Source organism: Colias croceus, chromosome 25, assembly GCF_905220415.1.
Source record: "Colias croceus chromosome 25, ilColCroc2.1".
Lineage (NCBI taxonomy): Eukaryota > Metazoa > Arthropoda > Insecta > Lepidoptera > Pieridae > Colias > Colias croceus.
The window spans coordinates 6455493-6480401 of NC_059561.1; the positions used below are offsets into that span (position 1 = coordinate 6455493).

Sequence of the window (24909 nt, forward strand, 5' to 3'; positions counted from 1 at the left end):
AAGCACAACCAACGCGAAAGATGCTGCAGTAATACTTTCATTACTCTAAACTCTAAAGGAATCATCATTAATATTCATCCACTATATTTAATAGAACAAACTAAACCTTTCCGAAAGATTGATGGCACAAACACTATTGATTTTCAATTTCCACCCAAAAAGGGTTCGCAATAAAATTCCCAGCCATAAATCAATACATCAATCCTTTCTCTGTTCAAATATCGCGAAATCCTTATCAATAAAATATAAAACACGGCCGCGGAAACACATACAATTGAAATTAACTCTTATTCCCATATATGTAGAGTTGAAAATGCACCGGTCAATATTCAATCCCCAGAACGCATATCAAAAGTAGGGATAGCATATACATGCGTATAAGTTGATAGTAGGTTGAAAATAATTTACTTTCGTTAGTGAAATATTATAGAGAAGTGCTTTATTTGTGTGTGTGCAAAAACAATGGAGTTCCTTGTGAGTAATTTTTAATATGAATATTTTAGAATATTACAATAGAAAATCCATTGATTTTTTTTTATAATCTTATATCCAACTAAAATTATGAACATAATGAGATAACTATTCTCGACTGATAATCTTAATTAGGTAACAATTAAATTTCTATTTTACATCATACTGTTATTTTTATAAGTTTCGTGTTATCCAGTAAAAAATCTAAAATTTGAATTTTATAAAGCAATAACTTGTTTAATCTTCAAATAACTACATTTTATTCGGAAGCTTTTTAGAACCGCTAAGTCGATACTTATAACTACAAAAAACGAATGAAAACAAAATTTCACTCACACACCGAACACCATAATGACATCATTACACCGCAGTGAATATCTGAATAATGCAATATTAATGTTTAACTCATCATGAATAAAATAGAAACTTAGTAAAACTAAATCTTTACTAGCATAGAAACTTAGTAATTAATCGTGTCATATGAGAAATGCCATTTACAGAATTTTTTTTAAGTTAACAACATTTTGAAAAAATATTAATCTTTATCTTCTATCCTTACTATACTAATCGTGCGGGTTAATATAAATTAATAAGTAGGTGTTTAAAAAATTGCTTAACTTTACAATGCAACTTACAAGACAAATAATTTTGCATTCGCCTAAAGAATATTTGAATAACGCAAATCTTTATCTTTTACCTTTACTACTTATCATATTACAGACTGCAGATTAATATTTAATTAATACCTACTGAAAAAGTTGTTGCGTTCACATAAGATGTTATAAATTATACGCTCTACTAAATAGACTGTTATACGAAAAAGTATCGACATTGCTTTTCTATTTTCCCCGACTGCCTTTAGGTTTATTTTTAACGAGCTTCCGCCCACGACTTTGTACGTGCATCCCCGTTTTTCCCCGTTCCCGCAAGAATTTCGGGAAATCCTTTCTTAGGGGACGCCTACGTTATGACATCTACCTGCATGCCAAATTTCAGCCCGATACGTCCAGTGGTTTGGGCTGTGCGTTGATAGATCACTATATCAGTCACCTTTGAGTTTTATATATATAGATTTTCGAAATGATGATCTATTTAAATCAAAACAAACAAATTAAAATTATTCATATGAATCAATCTAACGATAAACGATCTAACGACAAGTGAGTCGATGGATGTACCTCCATTTAGAGACAGTTTTTAGAATCTTCCTATTGATATAGGAACCACCACACCACTCGACTATTTAAAAAAATCCAAAATTACTATGTCTAATATCCGGAAGTTAAATAAATATGTCAGGCAATGGATCGTGCAAATTGATCGCTTCATTCCGGCGGCCGGTCACGCTACGGCGCGCCAGTTTGTGCAAAACGCGCGGTAATGCGTTTCCGATAGTGGTGTGAGAAAAAAATAGATTTAAACTTTAATGCTGCGCCCCGAGGTTTCACTCGCTCCTGTTGGTCTTAGCGTGATGATATATAGCCTATAGCCTTCCTCGATAAATGGGCTATCTAACACCGGAAGAATTTTTCAAATCGGACCAGTAGTTCCTGAGATTAGCGCGTTCAAACAAACAAACTCTTCAGCTTTATAATATTAAGTATAGATATTTGTGTTGCTTTTTCTGACTATGAGCATTGTGAAATAGGGAGTGCACTATTTGGTACGCATACATATGCCCTATATTATCAATCCCATTAACAAATAGTGACTGATTTTGACTGTCGTGATCATATTCGGTTAGATGAACAGTAAAAAGAATCTGTCTAAACTCTAAATAAAGTTTGAAGTTCTGAACGATTTAAAAGCTGCCTCATCGCTCTGTTTTTAAGTATATTACCTATAAGACGGGAAAGCTGTTTCTTATTCTTGTAAATAAAAATTTGCGCGCTTTTGAAAAGTGATGAGTTTTTCTCGTATTCAATGTAACGTAGAGAGATAGACAAAATTTCCTAAAAGTAGAACAAATTACAAGCAAAATTCTAGACGCGAAATACTACAAACATATTAAATAATATGACTGAACACATACAATGTAGTACTACTTAGAAATGTTTAGTGTTGAGTAAAAAGGAGTATATGCCACGGCCCAAGACGCGCTCCGCTCATTAGCATACTAAACAATAAAACCCCAGTGTATTGCATAGCTTCATTAGCAATTTTATTATTTAATCGCCAACACCACTATGATATAACATCACATGTAACAAACGAATTAAAAGATGTCAAGTGAAATCCAATTTGCCGAGGCGTAACAACGCGCACGCGATTTGCAGGAAATAAAGTTCATTTCGATTGAGGAAACTATTAAATTTTAGCGCGACGACATTGCGACCGGACTTATATATTTATGGCCATATTTCCTAAAAGAAATGCAATTTGTTAATTCCTGTTAACAGCTTACTATGATTACACCTTGTCAATTGACTCTAATGGTTGCAGACCTTTTCAGATATATTAATACGATGCCATACTGTTCCTATCATTATCACATGCGTACCAATGCCTTTTCGAACAACAAAAAAAATTGTATTTACATTTGAAATGTGAATTAAAAAGTTCTCGCAATCCTAACGATTATCATCTCAGTACCAAACCTGGACATTGCTTTACACTTTCCTAAAACAAATCTTCACAAAGCCACGCTTACTGCTACCTAAAACCAATGCCTACGACTCGCTAAAAACGTTTAAAACGCGACAAATGAGTTCAACAATCCGCAACCATTCATATCAATAAAACGCACCAATTACCATTGCATTTATCGAAATTATGACATTCCGATAATTATGCGAATGCTCACGCAATGATGCGGCGTTTCACATAATGCCATAATAATATTATGCACGTAACCGTCAAACATTATGTCATTTCACGTATGAGCGTAAAGTTTTACGCTTAATTGCGAAGTCATTATCAATATTGCTTGATCATTCGACAAGCTCTACTTGGGAATTTATTATTTCATTTTTAACGCGCTTTTATTAGCTTCACAAACGTACGTTTGTATGTAACCGACTCCTATAGAGTCGATTTTGACCCACTTTAAACGGACAGATTTAATTCAAACTTTGTACACTTATCTAGGATCGGTGACAATTCAATAATTTGATGAATTTAAGCGTGTTTTTAGTTTGTTAAACTAAATTAATCATTGATGATTTAATCATCTATCTGCTATCATATTAATCTATGGAGAGAAAACCAAATGTTTTTTTTAATACTGACACGAAAAGCTTTATATTTCAAAGCGGCCGCGGCGTAGCCAGTAGAAAGTTTATACAGAATTATATATTTAACAATATGACATCCTGGTACTAAAACACATACTGGTACATTACTTATTTCTCGGAATAACCGCTATATTGATAAATCTGAAACTCAATTTTCTAGTTTCAGTAAATAAAATAGAAAGCTTTCCTTTCAGAGCTTTTAACTTTGTTCCCAATACAAGTTTGTGACGTCATAACTATATCCTATTAACTATTATATTACGCTACTCTATTATGATTTAATTAAACAGGTTGATTACATACGAATCAAAACAATTATCGTGTGCATTCATGAATGTATTATACAATTCATTAATTAAATAATACCGTAGATTAACGTTAAGTTTTTGTCATGTGAGTTATGCGTATAATGACAGTTATTCGATTGGAATTGATTGAACACAAGAAGCTTATATCTAATACACTGGAGATTGCACTATGACCATTGACTTGTCACAAGAAAATATAACCTTGAATGACGTCAGTGTTGTTTTTTGTCTCTTTCTGTGGGTGACCACACTGGTTTGTATATTCAGGATTTTTCGAAATAGAAAAAACTAAAAATCATGGTCTATAAATAATAACGACATATATTTTTAACAGTATTAATTATATTATAATATTACTGGCCATACTTTATAGGTACATACAATTTTAATTGGTATAGAATGATAGTTTTAAATAACTCTTGGCTACAAAGCCTGGATATGAACCGATATATAGCATTAACATCCTTTGTAATAAGAGGAAAGTTGTGTTTTGCATCAGATGCTGTTTACCAAATTGTAAGCTACTCAGATCTTCTTTTTAAACGCGTTGCTTCGACGGGTCAATTTCAAGCCAAAATCATCAAAGAAAAACTGTTTATAATAAACGCCTGGGTTCTGGGTCGTAATCCTCAGTAATTTTACCCTTGATGGGCACATATATTTCTTTTTATTTTACTTTTTGGAAAGCTGAAATACCTAAAACAAAAAATATGAGGTAAGTTAAAAAAGTATAAATTTCAATGTAAAAACGAACAATCTTATAACTACATGTGAGTGCAATACCGATGTCGAGTGTTGTTTCATTACTAGTAAAAATCTTGAAAATGGTGTTCTAAATTTCATCATAATATTGTTATTACAATTTCTCTTCACTATCCATAAAAACTCGTCATCATGGTTACCTTACTTGTTAATTTTGTTTATTGAAAACTTGTTGAAAAATGATAAAATAACAAATTTAACATGACTGCTTTCTAAAATGATGCAAAATTTTACAATTTTTGCCATTGAAATGATTCTAAACAAGTAAATGCAGGAGTATTGAGGAATATTGTAAATAACGTAAATATACACTTGCCTGTGAAATTCTATGCCAGAATTTGGTGTCCAAGCACTTCTGCAATTTTTCACAATGCAATACATTATTTATATTCGGAAAATATTTATTAAATACGCAACAATATTAACTTAAATATTCGAAGCGACGCAATTTTTTTGACACTTATGCCATATTGTCAAAGTGAGAGTTGCTACAATTTTATTATGGTAACTACCCATAATCAGGGAGTATCGCTTTTTAATAATTGGTCCAGATACTTATTTTATTTAGCATAAATAATAATTGTCTCATCCAACAATGCTTCTGAATGACGTTGTTGGCAATTTATCATCAAACTCATGTACAAAAACTAACCTTTTGCACAGAATATTACGGCATACATAGTAGCCTTGGGAAAACTTCGTATTAACAGTGGCAATACCAAGTTAGGTGTGAAAGTGATAAAACACAACAATTTTCTTGTTACACGTCAAATGTTCATACCGAAATCTCCAGTGTATAAGATATAAGCTTCTTGATTGAACATGAAGGAAACAAATACGAGTCACGTCAGAACAATTAAAGATTAAGTTACAATTCCTAACAAATATTACAACTTTTTCTACATTTCCAGAAAAGTAATCAACCGCCCATGGCTTTCCTTCATTGCCACAAATTGTTCTTATTAGAGCCACAATATTAATGTCGTCATGTGAATGTTTTACTATAATATGACCACAACGCATTGTTAGCTTTTTTTTTCGCATGAGCGTTTTCAGTTTTTGACCGTAACATATTATTCGGATAGACCGGTAGGTACCTACTTAATTTTAATAAATATACTGGAATACAATATAACTACATAGGATAAAACAAGTCGCTTTCCGCTGTCTGTCCCTATATTATATGCGTAGATAAATAAATAATAATAAATATTTCGGGACAATTTTCACACACGGCACGATCTGATCCCTTTCACTACTTCACTACTAAGCTTTCGCTTGTGTTATGGTAACCAGTTGGCTGATAAATATACATATTATAATTTTAAATAAATACTTATATATGTCGTGGTCATATCGTAGATTTGATCATTTCATGATATGAGTGGCCATTTCACGAAATGGTCGCATATCGTGAAATGGCCAATTTAGTTTGGCCCAAATCATGATGTGGTTTGGGCAGATCAATGATAAGAAATCGTTTCACGATATGGCCAATTAACGCACGGTTTTTTCATGAAATGACCAAAATTATTTGATCATATCGTAAAATAGTTACATTAATCGTTGGTAGAGGCGCTGCAAGCTCTGTGTTTATGTGATAAGATGGCGGCCGCTGGCGAAAATTAAATTATTCGCAGTTAAAAACTTCATAATTCGTTTAATAACAATATTATGAAGAAAGTCATAGAAAAGAATTTACGACGAAGAGGTACGAGTACTATGGAAAATGTGGATATCTTATATGTATTTAAGAAAAAATGCGACTTAAATAAAATAATTTAAGAAACTACTACTATATTATTATAATTGTTTGTTTTTTAAAAAGCGATCCGCTTCTGGCACTCGCCGGCCGCTGCGGCGGCACGCTCGCTTTGCTCGCTCGGCTCGTGCGTTGTTTATCAAAGTGTAACCTAACCTAACCTAATTGTTTTCTATTGCAAAAACGATTCGCTTCTGGCATTCGCCGGCCGCTGCCGCGGCACTAACTTAAATGACATTAAACAAGTTTTTAGAATATAGTTATTCTGAAATTTTTTAAATATTTTATGGACTCTTTATATTTTATACGATCTGGCCAAATGTGGATGACCAAATCGTGAAACGTTGACGATTTAACGATCTGATCAAACTATGTTGGCCATTTCACGATATGCGACCATTTCTTCACGAAATGGTCGCATATCGTGAAATGGCCACTCATATCATGAAATGATCAAATCTACGATATGACCACGACATATATAGATACTAGAGGTCCGCCCCGGCTTCGCCCGTGGTACATATTTCGAAATAAAAGGTAGCCTATGTCCTTTCTCGGGTATCAAAATATCTCCAAACAAAATTTCATGCAAATTGGTTCATTGGTTTAGGCGTGATTGAGTAACAGACAGACAGAGTTACTTTCGCATTTATAATATTAATATGGATTCAACACCCAGACACAGAGCAAACATCTATGTGGGAATAGGATAAATAATTAAGATTGTATTTCATAACTACTTTTATTTTTAGTCTGTGCTTTTCTATTATTTAATCTGTGGATATGTTATCTGTAGACTGTAGAACGATCTATGTTGTCTATGACTTGACTGTGTTTTTTGGGTACGATGTAATTGTAATGGAGGATTGTTGAAATGTATTTTTGATATGTAACCGGTGTCTGGGAAATAAATCGATTGGGCGATTTTGGCTTTTTATTTACACCATCCCCACATCTATGTTCATCACACAAATATTTACCCCGGGCAGGAATCGAACCCACGACCAGTGGCTTGGAAGGCAGGGTCACTACCAACCAAGCCAACCGGCCAGTCAAAAAAACTACGCATCAGACTTTGATGCGTGTTTTTTTAATAGATAGTCATTCAAGAAGATTAATATTAATATATAAGATGCATAAATAACTAATTGCAACCTTGCGAAGAAAGGGCGGGTCACCGATCATGACATAAAAAGTCTACGTTGCGTCGTGGAAGAAAAACAACCAAACAAACACATATTCGCATGTATAATATCAGTAAGGATAAGGATAAAGATAATAAGGCTACTAAGTATTATCTCTAACACACCCACATCTTTCCAGAAACTACTACCACTATTCGCCCTACTATCCTGCTCAATGGCCCAGTACGGAGGCTACGGTCTCGAAAGCTACGAGGACTACCACAAGCCACTGGTTCACCACGCGTTGGACGAGCACCATGACGATTATGATGTGGATTATCATGTAAGTAGTTTATCTATTATAAATGGTTAATAACTTTATGGTAGTTGAAAAGTGATGGATATGACGATATTAACAACAACAATTAAACGGATAATTCACAGAATGATATCTAGTGCCAAATTAGACAAAACTTATGCAAAGGCGTAAAGCCATGTTTTAAATTCTAAAGCTTTTCAAAACTCCTACATGTATTTTTTTTTAAACAAGCAGGCAAAAGAAAAAGGCAATGTTCAATCACAGAACATGTAATACAATGCATTTTTCAATCGCAATAAATAATTATGTGAATTAACACGAGCATAAACAGGATCATCACATAATAAAATATTCTATAATAAACTGATACCAGTTACCTACTTACCGCCTCCTTGGTACAGTGATTGACGCGTGAGCGTAATACCGAGGGGTCCTGGGTTCGATTCCTGGTGGAGACGAAGAAAAAAAAATGTCTCGGTCTGGCAGGACACAGAAGGCTGATCACCTACTTGTCCCTAAAGAAAACCGATCAGTGAAACAGATGTATAGTGCATCTGCCCCTTGCCCCACTACATGGGACATGGAACTTTAAAAAAAAGTTACCTACTTATACCATCAAAACATTAATAAATTTAAACAATAGGACATATGCTCAATACAATATGCAATATTTCCAGGCACACCCAAAATACTCGTTCGACTACTCGGTTAAGGACCCTCACACTGGCGACGAAAAGGAACATTGGGAGACTAGAGATGGTGACAAAGTTAAAGGTAATTTATTTAAATCCTAAGATACACATATTTAGACATCATTACAAAAATAAACTGAATGAATAACTGAACTTTAACCTGTATCAAGGAAGTCTCCCTAAGTCCTTAAAAATGTATTTTAAATAAGAGTAATACCAATTCACCCGATAATTTAATATTTTTGGCATTTTGTATACTTTTAATGTCATTTAAAAACAACAAAAAAGTCACTCTTACTCTTCAATCCGACTTTCTAACACGTTCATCAAGAATTTTATCCCTACCCACTATTTCTATTCTACTTAGGGCTGATTTTTCAATCGTTGGATAAAACTTATTAAAATTTAAAATTATTCATCGAATAACGTATTAAACTACCATTTCAAAAATGTATTCTAATTGTTCGTATTTGACAGTTTACAGGTGACATTTTAAAATGTTCGTGTAATACTTTATTGGACGAATAAATTTTAACCAAGGACTGAAAAATCGGCTCTTATACTATTTTCCCAGTTAATCCAAAATATTTATAAGTGTTCTATAACACCTATACTCCAACCCACAGGCTCCTACACCCTTATGGAAACGGACGGCACGAAGCGCATAGTAGAATACGAAGCAGATGACAAAAACGGTTTCAACGCTGTCGTCCACAGAATTGGTCATCCCAAGCAAGAGATAGAGCACGAAGAATTTAACGTAGCCAAACCAGTATACGAACCACAATATCAGGAAGAATTCCAACAGCACTATGAAAGCGGATTCGTTCCTATGACCGGTTATGATCATAGACATTAAATTTGTTATCTTTGGTACTAGAATAGGGGGATACTGACATGACTACGAATTAGGATAGGCTACACAGATCATGTAGACTTTAGGCACTTTTAAGCTATTGCATAGCTTTTATCTCAGACTGAGCGCGGCGACCGAATGTAAAAATTCCGTAACGAAAAACCTAACACCCCCCACTCCAACCGGCACAGCGATGCTATGCAATAGCTTTACCGCGGCAGTCCTCGAGTGCCACACGTATTTTTTATTATTTCTTAATATATATAGTTGAGCGCATTGAATTTGAAATTGAATCTTTAAGTAGCGTCAGTGTACTTTGCTTAGCGATAAAGCTGTTGAATTTATTAATCTTTGTTCTGACTTTAGCGATTTTAAATTACGTATTATTGTTATTAGTTTACGGATATTTTTATTGGACAAACGCCCTGAGACCTCTCTAAATACTAGCTTCTAATAGCAGTTAGGTCACTTAGAGTGGTTTACAGGTATGTTTAATTTAATATATTACACCATTTTTAAATGTCTTAATAGAAATCTAAACTAAACTAAATACTTCATATTTGGCCACTGATTCAAAAATACATTTTGGAAAAAAATACCTATCCAATTTATCAAGTGTAATTATATTTTAAAAAGTTTTAGAGGCCACTATCGTTATCTACTATTGAATATGTCCTGTATGGACAAACTAACCAGGCCCAATATTCATGTCTGTCAAACAATCCCATTCCAGAATATTCTAGTATCAAAGAACATAAAAGATCTTTTGTTTCACCATCGCACTTCCGCGTCATTTAATCTGGGTTACAGAAACCCAAAATGGCTTTAGATATAACTGATTACTTATATTACAAACAGTATTATTTACGTAATTTGATCGACAATACTTATATCAATATCTTGAACGTGTTATATATTATAGAAAATATATATTTAGTTATTTTACAGAACTTCCGAACGAAAAAATTACAAGCAGAACACTTTTTTGATAAAAAACTATCTATAAAAAAAAAAAATTCCTTATATTATACTTTAGTAAAGAGCCTATTACAGTGTCAACTAACTTTACTGAGATAGAAAATATATTAGCCGTCTCTTTCTTTTGTTTTGCATGACATGAGATGGCATTACATTTATTTTCTTAGTAAAAGATGTAGGGCGTTGGGAAATAGGACAAAAAATTAGATTTGTTAGTTTTTTATCAAATTAGTATGCTATCGTATGATACTCCTACAGTCATTTGGAATAATCAACCTTAACGCGATGAAATAAAGTCGAAATTGGCTTGAATGATCAATCCTGAAAGTTTACCATGAACATTATAAGCAGAATAGTTGTTTGCACTAAAAATAACGTTATTATATATTTTTATGCTTATTGTTATTGTTAATGGACGTCGTTATGATATTCGACATTAAAATTGTTATTACTTTATAAAATATTGGTTAAGTTTTCAAAAAATAGAAAAAAAAGGCAAAAAATTGCGTATACCATTAGAAAAAATATATGATGTTATATAATTTTAACTCTTTTGGTTGAATAATTTTAATGAATTCTTTATAAGACAAAAAAAAATATGAACGAGTAGACTCACTTGTAAAATGAGTATTTCTTGTTACGCTATTTATTTGTGATTTTGTATTCCCTTGAATTGATGAGACTGTAATTCGTAGATATTAAGTATTGTACAAAAATCTTGTAATAAACTTTTTTTTATTGTTAATTTGTTTTTTATTTAAACACCTCTTCCAGATTTCATTATTTAAAATATGTAATACTAGCTGAGCTCAGTGGTCTCACCAGCGTGGCTCCGCTTCTTGGTCTTAGCGTGATGATATAAAGCCAGCCTTCCTCGATAAACGGGCTATCCAACATCGAAAGAATTCTTCAAATCGGACCAGTAGTTCTTGAGATTACCGCATTCAAATAAACTCTTCAGCTTTATAATATTAGTATGGATGAGTATATTATATAATACAATACAAGAAGCACCCACCTCTGCGCGAGCGCAAGCTTCAACCGATCGTTCTCGTACCGCAGCTGCTCCGCGGTGTCGGGCGGTGCGGGTTCGGTTCCCGCGGACGAACTAAGTGGACCACGAGCAGCTCGACCCACTGTCGCGTAACCGCCCTGCATTGAGATAGTGACGAAAAAATTACAAAAAAATAAAAAAAATATTTTTTTTTTCACTATGTCACTTCTATGTATTAACTTTCACTTTTTTCACTATGTGTAAAAGTCGACTTATGTGTACACTTTGGACCTAACAAAAAATGTCTTTTTCACAAAAAATAAATTATACGGAAATCAACGTTATTCACCAAACAAACTCACTAAACACGGTGTACCACTATAGAAAGTTGTTTAATTGAAAAATATTCTTAGAAATCGATTAGAACCATATCACAAGTAAACACTAGATAAAGTCACTAAAGGTTTTTAAAACTACAGATAGTAATAATAAGATTCAGATCAGTATTTTAACATTAAATAATTAAAATTTCACTGTAAAAACTCAATACATATAAGCTTGTGCTTTAAGGTTAACTAGTTAACAATGTCTATACATTTGTGTATAAAATGATCAAATAATGTGTGTCGTATTTTTATCTACAGATAAGTCTACGATAAGATATCTTGTACGCTAATTGTAAAATGATAATTCTTCAACTATTTGTAGTTAGTTTTCTTTACCTCGAACAATAAATAGTTGGTTGTTTAACCGTGAAGAAGTTATTTAAACTTTGAATTTTCTTGAAAGCCCTAAATGTGGTTAATTTCTTGGTCGATTAGAATGAATGAATGAATGAATGTAAAATTGAATTTCTGCGTAAAATTCACAGTATCATAATCTATTCGGTTCTTCACCATAGATACTGCTTTCCGAATCGGTGGTAAATGTTAAAAATATGTAATGACGATTCGAAAGTGTTTCTAATGCTAATTGAATAAATAGATGTTTGAGTTTATTCGAATAACCAATGTTAACAATTTTAAAGGTATAAAAAGGTGTTATTTATTTTAAAAACTATATTTATGTGCATACCTGAATAGTAGAGGAGACTGAATGCGCCCGCTGATGTACATTCATTTCGTCGTTTTCTGTTTTTGGCTGCAACAAAAACATATACTTAATTTATATTTTACTTGCATATTCGTGGATGTTTTTAATAAACTTTTTAAGAATATAAAAAAATACGATGCGGTATCGAATCCCGCCTCGTGATCATCATAATAGTTGGCGTGGAGTATCACTAAGGCACATAAAACTGAAAGAGTGGAAGAAATTCCCTTACTGATTCAGGGTGATCGACGCAGATTCCAAGTCTTCGTATATGCTATAAAACTTAAAATTAAAATCACACATTTATTCCTTATGAACACGTACATGACGTGTTTATGTGTAAATTATAGAATTTGTGCCGTACCAGCGTTTTTTGCATAATCATTTTGTTGAAAAGTGTGTGCGGGCGGCATACGTACACCCAACCGCGCAGTATGCACGCTGCACACGCACAATTCCCGTATCTACGCGTGAGAGCGCTGCGCGGCCAGCATACTTACACCTAACCACACAGCGTGCACACTGTCCCCTCCAACTCCCATACCTGTGCGGGCGGAAGCTGCGTGGGCGGCCAACAGCAGCGAGACGGTCGCGGACGTGATATACGCCCAACCACGAAGCTTGCATGCTGCACACGCACAATTCCCTTATCTGCACCGCGAACTCTGCGCGGCCGGCATACGTACACCACACCGCGCAGTGTGCGTGCTATTCCCCTGCAATTCTCTCACCTGTGCGGGCGAAAGCTGTGCGGGCGGTTCGTCCCCCGCAGCACGTGCTGCTAACAGCGGTGACGCAGTAGCGGACGCTACGGGCGTGGCCGCACCGGAACCATTGGCCGGTTTACCGCATTGCGCAGCTTGTATCGCTTCCTTCACCTCTTGGAACTTCTCGATGAACTGCAAACACAACATATATGTATTATTACTACTAAGAATAACGAAAAAAGCACGTATTTTTATAGATTACTAGCGGTCCGCCCCGGCTTCGCCCGTGGTACATATGAAAAATAGATGTTGGCCGATTCGATCAGACTTACACGATATGCACAGAAAATTTCATGAGAATCGGTCCAGCCGTTTCGGAGGAGTATGGCAACGAAAACTGTGACACGAGAATTTTATATATTAGATGTTGTTTTGGTATATAAGCTAAAGCACACTCCACAGTTTCATCAATAAATTGTATGTATCCTCATCATTGACAATTCAGTGGTTTTACATGGAAAAGTATCAAACAAACATTATTAAAAACCTTTGAATTTATAATATTATGAGTAGGAAAGTAAGATTCAACTATCTAATCGCTTGTTGCAAAACAATAACATATAATAAAAAGGTTTATAAATACATTTTTGAAGTGAAACTTCTTTATCGGGGTTGGAAAAAAATTTAGTGTAACATTTTTTCGCTACGCGTGACATTTTTCCTTTTTCTTATCCCTACCACGCGTGATTCGACGTATTTCTGTAAACTTGCATATAGTAAATTATTTTTTAAAAAATAAGGCCATAAAGAAGTGTCACTTCTTACGTGTGTACACTAGTACACGCACACATTATTTTTTCCTACTCTACGGTATGAGGGCGAAATTAAACTCAACTTCATTCATATTTAGACATATCAAAATAATTGTAATTACTCTCTACATTCTTTACAATAAAATATAACAGAAATAAAATAAAAGTACCCTCGTTTCTATGTCAAGATTGTTGTATGATAAAAACCTGTTGAAGATTGTCTACAAACCTACACAACACAATAATCGATTTTACGTCTGTTATGAATTGTGAACAATAGTAACAAAGGTTTGTCCCACGCTTTGTCCCAAATAGCAAGTATAGTCAATGTTATTTCCTCTTTACACAAATTTTCCAACCTCAATTATTTACATTTTAAATAGGAATAACACTACATTACATTTTAAATAGTAATAGTCATTTGTATGCTTACAGTGCTTATTTTCATTCGATTCGATTTATTTATTTCAGAAGTACCTAATTAACAAGTTTTAGCCTAAAACTTCGTATACAGATCATCCTTTTCTGTGATGACGGAGAAACAGTCATCTTTTTTTCACCCCATTTTTTATGGTTGAAACGGATGGTCTTTTTTCCTCGGCCACGTTTTAAATAGATTTAAAATATTTCATCCTTTTTACTCGATTTTGACCAACTTTAAACGGACAGATATAATTCAAACTTTGTCCACTTATCCATTATAAGTCAGTGACAAATTGACAATACAATTAAATTAAATGAGATTTTCTTATTATCCTGAATAATAAAAACAAAATTACTTTTTTTGTTGATTATATCATTAATTTTTGAAGTGAAACTTCTTTAGACGCGTTGAGAGTAAAATTTAAAGGTCGCGTCATGGCAATACCGTCACCTCATGTTATAAGGCGCCGATTTTGAAACCTTTAAATCTTGGCAAAGAAGTTTCACTTCTGACACGTGTGCTCGGCACACACGCAATTTTTTTTTCATTTAGTATATTTTAATGTATCTTTTCTCCATACCTTCCCCAACTCCGCCTCTGACGCGAAACCAAGCCCGTACACGGTGTTCGCTCGTACGTCGCTCCACTGTCCGAACTTTTGCGATGTCTTCGTGAACGTCATGTTCGCTGTTATCGTGCTGTTTATTACCGCCTGGAATAAGAGGATTTTAATAAGTGGATCAAATTAACGAATAAATAATAAAATAGACGTGTGGCACTCGGGGACTGCCGCGGTAAAGCTATTGCATGCTATGCCTTCAAGCCACACCTCCGCCCGTCGGAGTGGGGAGCGTGAGGTTTTTTCGTTACGGAATTTCTCGATTCGGTCCCCGCGCTCATGGCCCGCGATAGAAGCTATGCAATAGCTTAATAAATTTTATATAAATAATATGAGGTAGGTGGCAAATAAAGTGTTTCTAGCTCTATTGCAATAAATATATGTTAGCAAGATAGGTGGCTATAGGGAAATAGCCCTTTGCCTATGTCAAGAAATTAGATATAGTCCTGAAATATAATAAAAGTGGATGCAGAACGCATAAGTCATTTATAAGCTAAGTTAATGCTACTAGGAATTTCTCTGTGGAATTTCTAATCATAATTTCCACATCATTGTAAATTTCGTACATCAGCATTCAGCAGTCGAGAAACTAGTGTAGTTTCAAAACGCAAATGTGTACTTTTATATGTATTGTGTACATTTACATGTGTCCTAATTTCAGTATAAAAAAATACAAAATTAACGCAAAATACTAAATAAGGTAAAAAAACAGACCTGAATTTTTTCCACATTAGATCTCATTATTTCCTTCTTTATTATAACGAAAACATTGTGAAGTACCAACGTACTCATATCGACCTACTTATATCAGACACCTAATTCGCAAAACAAACGAAGAAAATGTAACTTTTTTATTTAGTCATAGAAATGATACTGTTTGCTTATCACAAAACAAGTTATATTTATCATCAACTTTATAATAATTTATTTTTAACAATATACTAAACCGCCTTCAAATCGTCAGACGTTGATAAAATTGAAATGGCTCCAACTGAACATAGAAATCGGTTCACCTTATCGAAACTTCTGAGATAACAAACCCTAACAAAAATACAGTAAAATTGAAAACCTCCTTTTATTGAAGTCATTTGAAAAACAAAAAACGCGAAACCCAAAAAAGCTCGCCTCCCCAAATCTCAAAATACCCTTCAACTTTAACAACATCGATGCACCAAACAACTGAGCAACTACGCTTGGTGTTTATTCGAATACAATTTTAACAACGTAAAATTGTATTTGAATAAACAGCGAGAGCGCTAACAAAACAACGTCGCGGTGCACTCACGAAATGTGCCAAGTGCGCTCGTCGCGTCCGCTGGTGTCAGAAAAGGACAAACAACGCGGATGATGTATGGCGACGCGGTTTTAATAAAGGCGCGAATTTCCTTTATTCTTTCGGATACGAAATTTTAATTCGGTTCTGAGTTCTTCTTTAAATTATGTTTATATTGTAAATTTTAATAGAGATTTTGTTCGCCAGCGTGTATTAATTGAAGGCACTCTGTCTTTTGGTGCAAAATAATATATTACTCCTACTACAACAAAAATTAAGTAGTTATGTAGTATAAAAAATCTTTCATATTATTTTAACAGCAAATAAGTTGATCATACGGAAAATTGCACTACTAAACAACACGACGAAAATATGTTACCAATATCAAATGGTTTGGAAGATCCGCCTCGCTCATACAAAATATGTACAACGATAGCATAAATCATAATGATGGAATACTACTAGTTTAGGCTGGTTGCAGAGCTTGACCGACCGTCAGTGCGTACCGTCGGTCCTGACGATACGCATCAACAATAATTGTATGTCTTTGACACTAATACGCATGACAATACGCGTGCGTATGGTCGGTCTAGCTATGAACGGTTTTATGAATTTCCATACATATGACAAGCGCGACTGACGTACGCACTGATGGTCGGTCAAGCTCTGCAACCAGCCTCAACATTCGCTTCCGTAGCACTGGCTACTTCCCATGTGACCCAATTCGTGCCGAAATACGGCTTCCCCTGTTATTGATGTCTTTATCATATTATGATTGTTATTGTTTATCTTATTTATCTATATAATAAAATGTTTATCTGTACAACGAAAACAGAATTCCTTACAAAACGTATGGACATAATTTTGCAACATCTGTATAAGAAAAGAGACGGATCGTCTTCTAAGTACGTAATTTAGTTTTACTACTGGTTCTCTCGATCACGATCATAACACAAACATTTACAGGACCTAGGACCTGCTAGGACCTTATTAAATGTGTTGCCAACTTTTAATGGATAAGGGATAAAGAAATATAACCTTAAATATAACTCACCTTAGTCCCCTCCACGCTGATGATTCTATACAGATTCCTCGAGGAATCATAGAAGAACGACACCGACACCGCCGCGGAGCTGGCCGACATCCACGATCTTTTCGTCTTCGGGTCTATGTGGAACACGTGCGCCTTGCACGTGAAGATTGGCTGCTCCCTGAAGATTGGATAGCAGGCGTTAAAGTTCAGTTATGAGCAGGTCCGAAAATACATTTTTAAAGAGTAAAAAAAAAATCGGTCACGAGGCGGGACCGGGACCGTGTCTTTTAGCAGACGAACACTCTGTAAATCCTCTCTGCAACAACATCTCTCTGCAATGCTATTTCTTTTACTCTTTCGGTTTTATGTATAAAAGCACTTGAATGCTATAAAAAGCTAAATATTAGATGGTCAGAATTAAGATGATCAATTCAGTATAGTTCGTTAGAAAAATGGATTGTTTGAGACATAGGTTTATGTATCCTGAGGGTTGTAGACGATATATAGTTAACTAGCTATACGCTTCCACCCGCGGCATCGCCAGCGCAGTCAAAGAAAAACCCGCATAGTTCCCGTTCCCGTGAGATTTCCGGGATAAAACCTATTCCTATGTCCCGGGGTAAAAAGTAGCCTATGTCCTTTCTCGGGTGTCAAAATATCTCTATACCAAACATGCAAATTGGTTCAGTCGTTAAAGCGTGATTGAGTAACAGACAGACAGATAGATTTACCTACTCTCCCATTTATAATATTAAGTATGGATGGAATACTGCCAATGTCTATGTTAAAGTCTTCTTAAAGTGTTCAATAATAATTATTTACTTGTAAGATTTTTTTTATAGGGAATAGGGAAGCGGCAAGCGCTTGACTACAATCTCGCCTGATGTTAAGCTGAGATGTGGTCTAAGATGGCACGCGCTTCCCTAGAAGGTACCTGATCACTCTACGCTTGAAGAAGTTGTTGTATCCCAAGGGTCAAATAATGAGAAATATTATTTAAATTTCGTAATTTTCAAATTACATGGTAATATTTAAACAATATGTATGACTATCATGCAGAAATACACATATGTTTAAATTGTATACATATTTAATCCTTTGTTTTAAACAATTGCAATAATACGCATTGTTGTTTGCTGTGTTTTGAGGTCCAGTAACCGTTACAAAAATACATAACAAATGTGTCCTACATGGTAGAGTGTAAATTTAATGCTAGCCTAGCTACTCTATATAAAATCGTTCGTATCAGCGGTAGGACAAAGCTGAAAACATGCCTATATCTATCACAAATAATAAACTAAAAAGTATTATTAGACTAAAGCCGCACTACGGCTAAGCCACTGTAGATTTAACCGCATAATCTTGTGTATTGAGGAAATAGGTTTTGCCCGCGCCCGATATTAAAACCGCAACTTATTAAAGATTGGCTAGCGGGAAAAATCCGCGAAACTGCGCCAAAATAAGCAGATCATAGATCTTAGTTGACAGTATGTGCATCTCAGAAGCATTTTGCGGTTTGCCGCCGAAAAAATCGTAATGCAGCCTTAGCCTGAAGCTACTTAATTTACTCAACACCTTTAACAAGTGATGTTTAATTAACTGCTTCCATATACGAATCAACAAATTTTCGTACCTAATCATCTCCAAAATACGGAACATTCAATTTAAAAACAGTCCACTGTCCAACACACCGCATTATGTAAAGTGCAAATGAGCATAATTGAGTCCTTGCTAATAGTAAAATGGCATGACACATGACCTTGTTAAAACTCGGTAATTGTGTGTCATACTCATTCGTTAGTTTCTATGGAAACCAGACAGACATTTTGAACGCAAATCGTTGAGATCGAAACTTCAATAACTTCGCGTAACTACACACTTGACTAGAAGACGACTACTTATACTTGCTCATGCTACTTCGGTATTGAAAATCTACTTTATAATATCACCCTTGCTCCATGATATTATACCAAAACAAGAAGTAAATCTCCCATGATATTTTATAAAGACATGTCGAAGAAGCAAAAGTTTGACGACATATTATTGTGTCATCCGCCAACCCGCACTTGGCCAGCTGCAGCGTGGTGGATTATGTCCTGTCCCTCATAGGAGTCCCGTGTCCCAGCAGTGGGAACGTAGATGGACTGATGATGATGATGATGATGATGTTATAAAATAACTAGTTGACCCGACCGACGTCCTGTCTTCTCATTTATTTTAATAATTCGCAGAAAATTTCATAAGTTTGATAAGATCCTGCCTGACAATAATGCATGCGGGGAATACATCAAAAAAGAATTATCGAAACTGGTTTATTCGCATTCACGCGTGAGCCATGACCAAGGGAAATAGGAATTCACTCAGAAAATATTATATATAGAAAGATGTATTCATTTCCTTCCATTTCTAAGCCATTGTAAGTCAATCAATCTGACAATACGTGCTAGATAGGTCGGTGCTACGGAAATGAAAAAAATATCAACTTCTTTTTTAATTTCCGTACTGTAAGATCACAGATAAGAACTTCTGCGTTAGAAATTTACTTTTACAGTTTCTCTCGGCTGGGACACGGACATAAGGGATCATGCCATAGTCCACGCTGGCCATGTGCGATTTGGCAGATGTCACATGTCGTCGAACTTTTCATTCTCCGACATGTCGGTTTCCTCACGATGTTTTCCTTCACCGTTCGAGCAGTGGTGATGCGCAGATAAATTGAATATAAATTTATTTCCTGCACGCCCGCATGGTTTCGTACCTCTGACTTATCAATTTGAGGTCCTTACCACTGAGCCACCATTGCATTATGATTATTCCATACTAAAACAAAATAATGACTAGACGTGTCAGGTTCAACATAAATTTAACCTTTTTAATCTATTCCAGAAACCTATTCTTCGCTGCTTCAAAGATGAATTACACGCGTATTTGCGTGTTTAATTACGCGCGTAAGCTTCTCCTTAAATAGATTTCAATCAAGTCGCCTTCTTTTTTAACAGGTAAACAAAGTGTATATAATACTAACAAAATATACAAACTAGACTGTTGAATTAAGATAAAAAAATTGGTCAAGTGTCTTTTATTTTGAATCAATACAAAAATCTATTATTTCTTCTTTATAACATTAATCATTTCTTAGCCGATTTCAACCCTGTTGGTCCAGTAGTTTGGTTTGTGCCTTGATAGATTATTCTGTCAATTACCTCTGTGTTTAATATTATAAAAAAACATTGCAATTTAATTTGACATCAACAGCATTCTCTTAATAAAAATTTAATTCTTTACAAGTATAATCAACCACCTTACAAATTTAACTAAAACACAGGAGATATAGCACAAATCCCATACAGTCGAGTGTACATTGATAAACCTGTCATAACGGCATGTTACAAAACAAAATGTAAGGAATGTATTAGATAAGGCTTTCCAACGATACCGAGACAGAATCAAGTGCTTTTTTATCTAACGGGGAATTTTACCATCCATACTAATATTATAAATGCGAAAGTAACTCTGTCTGTCTGTTCCTCAATCACGCCTTATTTACTGAACCAATTTGCATGAAATTTGGTAAAGAGATATTTTGATACCCGTCCTTTCTCGGGTATCAAAATATCTCTTTACCAAATTTCATTAATGAATTAATAAATTATAGGCTACTATTTACCCCGGGAAATAGGATAGGTTTTATCCCGGAAATCCCACGGGAACGGGAACTATACGGGTTTATCTTAGCTGCGGGTGGAAAACTAGTACTGTAATAATTGTAAAGCTAGTTAAAATGAACTTGGTTACAAAACTTACTTTTGAAATGACTGTATTTAATGTAAAAACATCTTTTCCAGATTTAAAACAAAGATCTGAGATTTTTTTGTTGATGACCCACGGCAAATACAATCAACTATTGAAGAGGTTTTTGTTCATAAATCATACACATATGCCATGTATAAACAATATGCACATTTTAAACACCTTTATTTCCAAACTTAGTATCTTGACAAATAAAAAGGTATATTTTCCACTTTATCTGTAAAACTTACAAAGTATGTTTAAACTTCTACTTATTATTCAATGAGTATATTAACTATCATTCACTGATATTCAAAACATTTATGTACTAATTTTAATGTACTAAATAAATATCAAATTATTTATTTAAAGACTCATAGCATACAGCTCAAATACCAATAAAGTTATACTTGCTTCTGGGTTGTAGTCCTATTTCAAATTGTATATTTATACAGAATTGTTATAATTCTTTTAATATTGTTACTTATTTATAATGCATTATTATAAACAAACAAAATAGTTTAGCAACTGAAGTAAGTATGTACCAGATGTGAGATAAGAAACCATTAATGGTTTATTTGCATTTTGCTCTCAAGTCTCTGTGCTTGTTATTTCTAAGTATACCAGGGAATTATAAATAGCCGAGAGAGCTCGCACCCTCGTCCTTATTACCGAGGTAAGAGCGCTCAATCGGATACAATCAATGCAAAAGTGCAATCATTCGTGCGAATTGCGGGTTGCGAAAGATATTTGCGCAAAAATTATAAGTTATGTTCTATTTATATTTATCAAATAGCGTGCAGGATTTAAGCTGATATACATCATAATAATTTACTAATAAGGGCCCAAAATATCCCTTTGCATGGGTAAATTGCATCCCCTCCCTAAAAATATCTAGGATCAGGGAAATGAGATTTTCCCAATTTTCTCAATAATTAATCGGTGCATATAATTCCAAAGTTGCTGGCAGTGTAAAGAACATTAAACTTACCCCATGGTTTCTTTTCCAACTGTCATTTAAACTCACTAATTTAGAAATAAATCTACTTCATAATTTCCAATTTTCTAACACAGCACAGCTGTCATACAGCGGTTGCGACAGAAACTAAAGATGACAGTCGTGTTACCATATTATAGAAAGTGAGTAAAAATATCAGTAAAAATGTCTATGCTCAAATCATTGAGATAATATGAATATGGAGCAGACATCACGAACAAAATCTGTGCGCCAAGCGCGGCGGCGCGGGGCGCGCGAATGACGGCTAGACAGTCATAGATTATGCGATGTCACTGACTCACCGCTATAGCGGCGACACTTTGTTTCATTCTGTCTATTTTATTGGGTGCCACTGATTACATGCACGTTGACTTGAAATTTTCTTTGTACTTACTTAATATTTATTTTAGGTATAAACTGACTTTACTACGCGGGGCTAACTATATCTGGCATATAAGTAAATAGTGACGTCATATGGAATAATTTAATTTTTTTCGTGTTTTAGGTTCAGTCAGGGAAGTTTTATTCCTTACAAATTGAGCCTTTTTTAGAAAAAAAATAATTTTTCCCTTTCTTCACGGCCCAGACATGGAAACCTTGAATAGAAAAAATATTAATTACTTATCTCTGAACTAGCAGTCCGCCCCGGCTTCGCCCGTGGCACATATTTCGCAATAAAAAGTAGCCTATGTTCTTTCTCAGGGTCTTAAGATTGTCTGTGCCAAAGGAGAATGCCCATGAAAGTATGGACCACAGTACAGTGTTGCGTCAATGCCAGAGTGGTTTTGGAGGGTTCTTCGATATTCAAAAGATTTTTACCAATTGATTTTTTTGTGATAAAAACAGGGGTTTTCAAGATATTGAGAAAAATGTGAAATAACCTCAAAACTTAAATAACCCCGATTTAGTTAGGTTTATGTGTGATTTAGGTAACATTTTATCGTCCATAGGTTATTTTTCGATTACTTAACATATTATTTAATCTATGCGTAGAGCTTATGCTTTCAGACAAAGTCTATCTGTTCATCGGCTAGTGTAGGTAGGCACCAGAAATCTTCCGGGACGGATTTCAAGAAAACCTAAATATATACTTAAAAAATGCCAATTGAGTTTTTATTCGGTTTATGTAATTCGGTTTATGTTGTTGTTGTTGTTGTTGTTTGAATCATTTTTTCACTACATATTCGAAGAAAGAAACAAATAAGAAATAACTGGTTACCTACCAAGCTATGTCATAATAATTTTTTTTTTATATATACATATTTATATTATTTTACTTCACTATCTTTGTTAAAACAACCTACAGTGTATAAACAATACCTTAAAGAGTGATTTTATGTTAATTGATTTTTTTTTATAATTCAATGAAAACAATAATCGATATTAATACATTTAGCTATTTACCATAGTAAATGTAATAAGTTACCGCTTGGTTACCGTGGTAACCTGTAATGGACACTAATTAATCTATAATAATGGATCTAAACAATTACATGTCTTATTAGATTTTACAAAACATTCCCTGTTCAAAATATATTTTCCGATGGTAAGAAGGCCTCTAAATTGCCGAGATTTTTTTTTAATAGTATTGTTGTCTTGATGCATGAGAAAAACCAGTACCAAAAATGGGCATTCTCCTTTCATCAAAATCGGTCCAGTAGTTTATGAGCCTATTAATTACAATCAAACAAACAAACAAAGTTTTCCTCTTTATAATATTAGTGCAGATAAATAAATAATAATTCAATTATACGTTCAAGTCAGTAGCTTATACAATATCAATTAAAAACTTGATTAAAATCAATTAACAAAAAAAATTGGTGATTGAGTAATTGATTTTCATATTTCATGATTTCACCTTTTTTCAATTAACAACCAGTCTATGCTTTTCTAAATATGTAAAATTATTATTTTATACTATAAAAATATACGCCAGCAAATATTACTAACAACACTTATTTCATTCCCAATGTCATATCTTAAATTTTTAATCTATGACAAAATGTCGCCCGCCAAAAATTTTGCTCTAACTAAGTTTTAAAAATTATTATCTAATTACTTACTGATGAAAAGTTATTCCTTTGCACTTTTCCGTATTCTTTGTATTATTTGTGCAATATCGTAACACACACGTAGACATATTTGATGCGTTTCACTTTAAAACAAATAAAAAATGAGCGTGACGTTCGCGCCAATGAGCGGAGCAAGCGACTGAGTGCAGTTACGCCAGATGACGTATGTTGAGCGGAACATATGTGATGTAGGCGGTATCGACTCCATATTAATATTATCTCAATGGCTCAAATATGTATTTTTATTAAAAATATATTGTATTCATAGTTTAATAAAATGAACAACAAAATTAATTTAATTGTAAAATATCTTACCCAAAGAATGTGTGCAGTGACATCTTGTGTGCAATAGTGGAAGTTATGTTCATTTTTCTTACTGCTAATTCACGATAGATGGCTCTGAAACCAATTTTCTTAAGTATCATAATAAAGCATATTTTACAAAACATTATTGGCAGCAATTGGCAGTTATTCAGTTATGAAAACATTAAAATTTTATAGTAAGTATTTTAATTATTATTGCAATCTCTGAGATTGCAATAGTATGTTGTATATTCTGATAAATTAACAACAACAATTTCACTTTGCACGC

At 34.1% G+C, this 24909-nt stretch overlaps 2 protein-coding genes across 2 annotated transcripts in view; one reads left to right on the top strand and one right to left on the bottom strand.

Annotated features, from left to right (window-relative positions):
* LOC123703157 (homer protein homolog 2) overlaps positions 1-22346 on the bottom strand; it is a 37640-nt gene extending 15294 nt beyond the window's left edge. Inside the window, exons 1-6 of the mRNA XM_045651068.1 lie at positions 22240-22346; positions 17481-17637; positions 15115-15246; positions 13323-13490; positions 12574-12639; positions 11524-11657 (exon numbers count right to left, since the gene is read on the bottom strand). Coding sequence (XP_045507024.1) covers positions 11524-11657; positions 12574-12639; positions 13323-13490; positions 15115-15246; positions 17481-17637; positions 22240-22265 — 683 coding nt within the window. The 5' untranslated portion in view covers positions 22266-22346. The remainder of the gene's footprint in view (positions 1-11523; positions 11658-12573; positions 12640-13322; positions 13491-15114; positions 15247-17480; positions 17638-22239) is intronic.
* On the top strand, positions 376-11250 carry LOC123703158 (cuticle protein 18.6-like). The gene is made up of 4 exons (XM_045651069.1): positions 376-474; positions 7860-8003; positions 8657-8753; positions 9298-11250. Exons 1-4 carry the CDS (start codon positions 463-465, stop codon positions 9528-9530), a joined length of 486 nt encoding a protein of 161 aa, XP_045507025.1. The 5' UTR covers positions 376-462; the 3' UTR covers positions 9531-11250.
* Positions 22347-24909: the final 2563 nt, after the last annotated feature.